A 9290-nucleotide genomic window follows, 5' to 3' on the forward strand; every position below is an offset into this window, starting at 1 on the left:
GTTTCTCGAATTTTGTCATAGTTTTGATTAATTGGTAACAGGGTTGAACTCTCTTATCTTCATCTTTTCTTGTAATATTGTGAACGAATTGCGTGATGAAAGCGTGTTCTGCTCGGCTTTCGCTTCTTTTGATTGATATGTCAATAATTATTTTGCGATGAAAGGTTTAATCTTTGTTTACACAGCTGCGAGCAAAACCACCAGGACCATTTTTCGGTAAGCAGGTGCTCTTAAAGTCCTCTCCAATTCCCTCACGGTCGGTGCTTTTATTTTGGTGTTTCGTGGAAAACCATTCAACTGACCATTGGCGGTTGTCGATTTCGACTTAAACGATCGAACACCTTTGTAAAATAAAGTTAAGTGAACTGTGCAATTGAATTCTGTTCAGTTAACCTTCGAAATGTGGTCGAAATCGAGTAAAAATTCGCAAAAGAGAAGCATTCGAATAATACATTTGGCCTTGTCTGAATAAAATACTGCAAAGGAACAACGCAAAAGACAGTTCTGTTAATTCAATGCACGCATGATCTGATATTTGAGTAAACTTTTTTAATTAAGCTGTTTCGGTCGACTGGCTCGACGTATTAAAGAGGCCTTTAGAAGTAATAAATTCACTCATGTATATATCTATATATACAGTGTCTTCTGTGTGTTATGTGTGGGTCGGAGTTAGTGAGGTTTAAGCTGCTCTAACAATTCACCACGGTCCGCGGCTTGCCGTACTGCACACTAGGGCAGTCAGCTGTGGAGTCGTTAGTGTGTGAAAACTAATGCGGTATGGTCAGTTTCAATTTATTAGGCAAGTTTACATAGAAAATGGCTGTGACTGCTGTAAGTCGGGCTTCCACAGAACCTTAAATCCGATTTTTTTTTTCCCATGAGCTCCCAGTTATCTTTAAACTATGGCTGGCTGTACGTGATCGATTATTTTTTTAAAGAGCTTATTGATATTTTTTCTAAGCTACAATAGCTTGTGTTATCATGACTAATTCCAGATGAATAATTTATAGCATAACCTTAGTTTAGTACTGAAAGATGATATAAGTCACGATTATGCTGTGCGATACTTATCTCTAAAAAATCGAAGGAACCTTGAAAAAAAAAACCCAATAATTTCCTGCAGAAACGTGTAGTTGAACAGAACTGGTGTAGTTTTGATTGCAAATTCAGAGGATCTTGAAACATTTGGGCGAAGTTTTTAATGTGTCACTCCAATGCCAGCTTGCCTAATTTATTTATTTATTTATCTATTCTTTTATTTTATTTTATTTTTGTTATCACGAGGTTTTGCTGAAAAAGTGCTGGGCTAGTTTCAAACCAAGAACAGCTATTAACACCTGCATTAGCTCTTAGCCATTATATTGGTAAAATTTAAAATTGAAATGAGATTTAATTCCACTAACGAGAAATTTGCGCTTTCACAACGACGGGCTAAATGTAAGATCTGAAACTTAAACAAAAATTGCCAATCAACGGCAATGCCGAAAAGAAAATTGCTATATGTAAATTGGGGCTAAACCTGTTTTTGCCTTTTAAATATAAATTAAAAGCTTTTGTAAATTTACATTTTTGTGTCTTGCAGCTTTAATATATTGTATTAAACCTATCCATTGCGATTGACTGGTTAACAGATGGTTGAATTGTATGCATTACAAGTCTTTTCCGATAAATTGGCTGTTTGCTTACTATTCAACCACAAACGACTAAGTAAAAATTGAAATGAAGTAAATGTGTAGCCAAGTGACATTAACTGCTTACACAAGCTTTATTGGTTTTCCGGCCGCAGATGTTTCTACTCATAGAAATTTAAAGAAAACCAGGATTGCAACAAAATCCTTTGCTAAGACTTCAGCGAGGTAAGAATTTATCCTTTGGCTTACATGTTTATACTTTAGGCCAAGGCATGTTTATTTATTCACATAGGCTATACGCTACACTAAGCGTGATCATCCGTCGTTTTTGTATATTTCTTAGCCGTCCCCTGCAAAACAACAACGTGAAATGACCAGTTAAAAGTTCTGCGTTTGGAGAAGGCGAAAGAAAGCGGCTAATTTTTCGTATGTACACTTGCAACTGAACGCTGGCATTTCATATTCTTAGACCCATGGATAGGTGCACTGCCGCAGATCTAGACAATTGCGATTCCAATGTACTATGTATAGGCGCTGGGTCTTAGCTGGCAACAGGAAAACCGAAGCATTCCTCCATTCCTTTTGTTGTTTGCTCAGTCGTCATTAACACCCTAGACAATTCTAACCATGAACGTTGCTTCAGTCGGCATAATTTTTCATGGAAATTGCCTTGGTCATAATTTTCTCATGGACATTTCCTCGGTCATAATTTTTTTCTGGCTGTAGCCCTGAGGTTTCGTCCTCGAAGTCGCCGTCGTCATTGCTTAAGCTCGCTAATATTTCTTCAGAGTTAGAGTAGAAAACATCAAGCGAAACGAATCTCATCTGAGCTGCTCTGGCTGGTTCGGTGGCGATCAGCCTTGGTTCACAGTAGAGGAAAAAATGACCGAGTGACGGGATACTTCTTACGTAGAATGAGGCAGTATTTAAAACAGATGGTCGTGAGGCGACGATTTGGTTTCAGTACACGAAAGTTGAAAACGTTTCTTCGATGCAGCAGTTGTTTTAAATTGGAGATGAAATTATTCGGGATATATACCCACCAGCCGTACGCTATTTACCCATAAGATCCCAAGCCACAGTTAATTTGTTAACTGGGTTGCAAGCCGACAAGCAGTCGGCTGCAGTGGGTGATCTGAAAAGATAAGTAAACTTCCCTCATTGTTGTACTTTGTAGAAAGAGTCTGTGGAAAATCTACATGGCATCGACGAATCGGTCTCTTGCATTAAAATGTGGTCATCATTCTTCGCAAAAATAATAGAAATTCACGGGAAATTTATGTTTTGTCAACCTAGCGATTGTTCAGTTGTGGAGGGACGAGCGAACAGCCCGCGAGAAGCCTCACGTGTCACACGCGACACGCGTGATACTGCTCTCGTGACCAAATCCTTATTGCAGCTCAATTTGATCATTCGCAATTTATTTGGATCGAATATCCTGGTCAGTTTCTAGGTAACTCGATCGGTAAAGTCAAACTATTTCAATTAATTCGGGTTTTAACTAGTTGCTAGTTAGTTGGTTGGAGTTTAGGACCGTATATATATAGAGCGTGATCCGCGGAAGCGAGTGGCCTCCACTAGGCTCCCTGCAGCAGCGCCACTCTCGCCGCTAGCTCGCGCGCTCACCCAACTAAACCGCCGGCTACACAGGCTAGTTGTTAGTCGACAAAGTCCTGAACACGGGCCAGAAACTACAAGAAATATTTAGGAAAAGAATGCCAATTTATTTTGGTGTACTTTGATCTCAGTCGCCATTAGCATTTCAATTAATCTTTAATTCAAATGTGGATAGGATTATAATTGACAGGGACTACCGGTATACTCTGTAATTTGGAACTAGAAGCAAGCTTTATAAAAACGTCGCATTTGCAGTCGTTTCTATGGTTACAACCGCATACAAACGTTTCCTGCCGAGCATGTTTTCTTTCAGTTTTTGTAGCATATATATTTTACTTTTCTTTCTAGTTACCTTGCTCTTTTTCTATTTTTTTTTTTTTTAATTTCAGTTCAACAAATTGACGTCAGTTTATCATGCGTCTGACCTGTTATTGATCATGAATGTCTTCATAATATTGTCAAAGTAGTTGTGGATCCACGAGGCGATAGCCGAGTGGATCCGCAGACTATTTTTGACAATGTTATGATGAAATTCATTGTCAATAACAGGACAGATGTATAAAAAACTGACGTCAATTTGTTTTTTACGATAACAAATTGTCAGACTGTCCGCTCTCGCTCGTTGACGCATCGCATTGATTATAAATTCATGTGTCTGTCCGCTTATTGACAATGAAAATTAGCCAATGAGCGCAAGAGAATTTGCGCAGTTATCGTAAAAATCGCTACTGATCTATCTATTTATTTTACTGATTATATCTTATTTTTTCATCGGGCTCATTTTTTAACTTTGAAAATAATAACGACAACCAGGAGGTTGTATGGTCAAAGATCGCTATATTTATCATTATCAAAGGTTGTTCACCATGCACTAGTCTCCCGAGATAGGGTGATAGGGCCTGAGATGAACAAAAGCAGGATTTAAGACCATGATCTTATCTGGGATAAATATTTTCTCATGTTTGTGGGGTCGGCTAATGCGAGTTCTGGAATCAGAAAAAATGGGCTATCTTTAAAACGGGGAACGGAGAATCGGGGAATCGGAGAATTGGAGAATCGGAAAATAGGAATGGGGAACGGGGAACGGGGAACGGGGAACGGGGAACGGGGAATCTTTAAAATGCGGAATCTTTAAAAGCGGGAATCTTTAAAATGGGGAATCTTTAAAAGCGGGAAACTTTAAAATGGGGAATCTTTAAAAGCGGGAATCTTTAAAACGGGGAATCTTTAAAAGCGGGAATCTTTAAAACGGGGAATCTTTAAAAGCGGGAATCTTTAAAATGGGGAATCTTTTTTAAGCGGGAATCTTTAAAAGCGGGTGATTTCTTGTCAACCACTGTTTTGACTTCCCGTCCTTGTTCCTGTTTTTTGTGATAAAAACGGCTCCAAACGACCCTTCCCCTATCACATCTTGTTCGCCGAGATCATTCCACTTAAACTGTGGAACACCTTCAAAGCGACCGATTCTTTCTTCTTTAAAGTGAATGCAATGAGCACTTTGAAATTGTCTTCGCATGACTGCATGGCGTAGAAAGAGGTATCATTAAGCACGAAATGACGGATTATACGCGAAATTCGCCGTCACATCGTTCGGGCATCGATCATCGAATTACTTTATTGCTGGTTTTCAGTGTCACGCCATTCAAAATAAATCAAAATAAAAATCAAAACAGTGCAAATGATAAAGTCCAGAATCTTGAAGAGAAAGAAGGTAAAAATGCAAAGACTTTCGCCAAGATTCAGGTCACTGCAATGTTTCTTACGCAAGATATGCGGAGAATTTTTTTTACCCAAATTTATAGAGATTTTGATGGAGACGCCATGCTGGCGCCCATCCGGATGGCGGCCGGAAACCAACAGAAACATCTGCCACTGAGTTTTGCTACAAACGCGTGAATTTATCTCTTCAGGAACTCAAAAACATTTTAAATTAATACTTTTTCTAATACATGAACTGTTCAGATAGCCAAATTCCCCGAAATAAGTCACTCTTTTAACCAACATGACAGCTTTCTTGCCCGTCATGTAAATGCCGCGTCACGCAAAAGCTTAGAAATTCAAGCGTAGTCTATTACAAAACCAAGAACCCACTTGGAGCAAAAATTTGTATGACTATTAGTTTTCAGCTGCTCTTACACATCATGAAAGTAAAATCTCAGGATGATTAATAGTTTTGTAGTTTGAATTTTAGCGACGTCATGTGAAAACCAGATTTAGGGGACTCTTGATTTATCGATTAAACAACCAAAAACGTGTTTTCCCTGCTACATATTTGTCGTTAAGTCGCAAGTCCTTCCATTAGCACATGATAAGGCTACGACAAATATCCATCGCTGCAAAACTAAACGTCAAAGTCCGGAGTTAGGATAAATCCAGGCGGTTGGATTCTTTGGTCGGTCTAGCGGATCTCAAAGAGTGAGAATCGAGATTTGAACCGCTCCACTATCCCGCTAAACTGATGTGCTTTAATAGCGTGCAATAAAATTACAATGAATAAATTCCACAACTGTCTCTGTACCTGTTGAGTTGATACATGTGACAGAATAAATAGCTTCCGGTGGGAAGCTGAGAGATTCTCGTTCACTTTTCAGTAAAGATTAACGCTATTAAATATTCCCCACTTTAAAGATTCCCCGTTTTAAAGATTCCCGCTTTTAAAGATTCCCGCTTTTAAAGATTCCCCATTTTAAAGATTCCCCATTTTAAAGATTCCCGCTTTTAAAGATTCCCGCTTTTAAAGATTCCCCGTTTTAAAGATTCCCGCTTTTAAAGATTCCCGCTTTTAAAGATTCCCCATTTTAAAGATTCCCCGTTTTAAAGATTCCCGCTTTTAAAGATTCCCCATTTTAAAGATTCCCCGTTCCCCGTTCCCCGTTCCCCGTTCCCCGTTCCCCGTTCCCCGTTCCCCGTTCCCCGTTCCCCGTTCCCCGTTCCCCGTTCCCCGTTCCCCGTTCCCGTTCCCCGTTCCCATTCCCCGATTCTCCGATTCCCCGTTCCTCCTTCTAAAGATAGCCAGAAAAAATGCATGCTCCTTGTTCATGTCCGGAAATTGCTGCAAACCGCAATCACGCTAGCCTCCTACGGAGACGCCCCTGGCCTTGAAGGCTACAGTCACGCAAAAACCAAAAACCTTTCTCAGTTCCAGACCTCCCATTAACTGACCGCGTATTTGAAATTCAATAAGGCCGTCACACAGCCCTGAGTTCAGTGTGACAAGACTTACTCGCTGAAATTTCTTTGTTTGTCAGCAATACACAAGATGGGAGACACTGAAGTGGGTTTCACCGTAGCGTTCGTTGTAACAATGCTCGTGGCATTGGTGGGGAACACTCTGTTAATCTACATCGTGTGGAAAAAACCCGAGACACGAACGCTGACAAGCTTCATGTTTGTGAACATGGCAGTGGCCGACTTGTTGACAACACTACTCCAAATGCCCATCACAATATCCTTCTTATTGGACGCTCCTTGGATTCCTGGTCTAGCGGGGACAATCACTTGCAAATGTTTCTACTACGCCACGTTCACTTCAATAACTGCTTCAATCCTGTGCCTGACCATCATAGCAGTGGATCGGTTTTTCGCGGTTCTCTATCCTTTCCACAGCATCGGTTGGTTCAGGAAAGCACAGATCGTCTCTCCAATCATTTGGATTGTATCTTTGGCACTGATGTCTGTCTCGGTGACTTTTATTATACTGGACGAGGACATTACTATGTGTAGCTATTACTTCCGCGAGGCCAAGGTGAGCATGAAAGGCTTTTTTACCCTGTTTTTCGTCGTGAACTATCTGGTCCCATTAGTTATTATGTCCGTCCTGTACGGAGCTATAATTTACAAACTGTGGTCCTACAAGGCCCTTAGCACTGAAGAGGGACGAAACAACCAAGAAGAACAACAGAAGAAGAAACAATTGGTTCGAATGCTGGTCATAGTTGTTGCTGTGTTTGCACTGTGCTGGCTTCCTACAAACGTGTATCAGTTGGAACTAGGAATGACAGGCGATACGTCGTTCTCAAACTTTGGAAAGTACATTTCCTTTTTACTCAGTCAGGGAAACAGTGCTATGAATCCGTGGTTGTATATTGGACTAAACAGGAAGTTTCGCCAAATAGCCTTCTCGTGTACCTCAGAAAACCAGAACAGCAGACGGGAAAAACGCCGGGAAGAGGTAAAGCTCCAAAGAAGAGCAATGCAAAGGGAGGTTGAGCGCGAGGACTCTGATTCATTTCAAGATAAATTGTAACTTGGTCTCGTCACATAACTTAAAGGTCCCTGGTCAGCTTCCGTAATTTTTGATGCCATTGAAATTATTGATATTGCATGGTGAAGCAAAATCCCAAATTTGTGTTTCTGAAAGTATGTTTAGTTATCTTTACTAGTTTCACAGCGATTTCTTTCATTTCAACGTGGGCCGAGAAAAATATAATAGCCAAACTCTCGCTTTTAAACAAGAACAAAGGTGTGGCTGACTAGGACCCTTTAAGTCCAGATCAAAGGAGCTCTCTCTATCACGCAATGATATGCTCTCCAGAGAGAGGGTCACTGTAGCATTGCGTGACAGAGGGAGAGTCAGAAATGGACTAAACTTTGAATAGGCAGATTACCTAAACTCATTACATTGTCTGTTTATGTTTAACTTAGTTTCACATTTGCTACAGTCTGTCCATAAAAGCTAAAAGTAAAGATAAAGTCAGTATACCAGACATGTGTCCCATCTGGCCAGTACTTATCTCAGTTTCTGTAGCATGAAGTGACTTGGAGTATTTCTTCTCCCCCCTGGATGCAATGCTAGTCTATTGCAGGGTTACCCCCAGCATTAAGTTTGCTGGTACCCATTTATACACCTGGCTCAGGAGAGAGGCTCTCCACTTTACCCAATGACACAGAATGGTGTGCCATTGAGTTAAGCATTTGGCGAAGAACACAGCACATTGTCCCCTGCTGGGGCTGGAACCTGGACCACTCAATCCAGGGGTGAGCGCACTAACCATGAGGCCAATGCGCCTCCAGTACGGTCAGTCCATACCGGCTCAATAGTTATGACTGTCACAGTCGAGAAAAATTTTCTTCCTGTAGCTTGGCATGTTCCCTCCACATAGATCAGTGGTGTTTTATGTGTGAATATCATATGTCAATCTTGTTAAGGATAAGAGTGAAGCTACTTAAAGAGATGTTAACTTATGCTAGACAAAATCAGCCATAGAAAAATTGCTTGCTTACAATGAATTGATCTTAGGCTTAAACATGTGCCAGAGACATTGTCAAGCAAGGTGTAGTCACTATGAGCTAAATAAAGCTGCAGAAACTGTAAAGTTTTCTTCCTTAAACGCATAGTCAATAGTACTTGGTTAGATTGTGAAGCTGAAAATATAAAAATTATAAAATTTGAAATTTGTAATAGTAGAAATAACTTTTAAATAACTCTTCATGTAAGCGATTTAAACAACTTGTGATGGATTAAGAGGAAAAAATTTTATTAAGAAAGAGTTTCAAATAAAGTAATGGCGAGTTTAATTAAAAAAATTCCCGAACTACCCATGCCACCATCTGGTTAAGCTCGGCCTGATTGTCATGCGCATAGGACAATAAGCTCACGAAATAAATCAGCGATTGTTAACTGATGGATATCGGGCAATAGATAGCCAAGCGCTAGAAAAAGTGAACTTATCCTTTCTTTTTTCCAATTAAATAATATTCTTTTAGAACTGGCTTTGATCAACAACAAACAGAGATATGCTATGATGGGGCAACACCCCGCTCAGCGATTGGCGTGACAGACGACTTCCATTGCGTGACCCGGAAGCGCCCCATGAAAAATCATAGACAAGTGTAAGGAAAATTAAAAACCGCGAATGGATCCCTTCTAGCACAGCTAAATCCCTCATATTTGGTTAACTGAATCCCATCCTTTGTCTTATATCCTAGTGTTGCTTCATAAATTGTTCAGAATTCAATTTTTATCAAAATTATTTGCCATCATTGTAATTTCTGACCTGTGTTGCCTACATGTCAAGATGGCTACAAAAACCGTGATAATTA

General features: G+C 40.1%; 1 protein-coding gene across 1 annotated transcript; it reads left to right on the plus strand.

Annotated features, from left to right (window-relative positions):
• Positions 1-1274: 1274 nt before the first annotated feature.
• LOC110045875 (G protein-coupled receptor 83-like) lies at positions 1275-8774 on the plus strand. The gene is made up of 2 exons (XM_020751504.2): positions 1275-1856; positions 6497-8774. Exon 2 carries the CDS (start codon positions 6508-6510, stop codon positions 7492-7494), a length of 987 nt encoding a protein of 328 aa, XP_020607163.1. The 5' UTR covers positions 1275-1856; positions 6497-6507; the 3' UTR covers positions 7495-8774.
• Positions 8775-9290: the final 516 nt, after the last annotated feature.

Source organism: Orbicella faveolata, unplaced genomic scaffold (genome assembly GCF_042242905.1).
Source record: "Orbicella faveolata isolate gen_17 unplaced genomic scaffold, um_ofav_v1 contig_48, whole genome shotgun sequence".
Lineage (NCBI taxonomy): Eukaryota > Metazoa > Cnidaria > Anthozoa > Scleractinia > Merulinidae > Orbicella > Orbicella faveolata.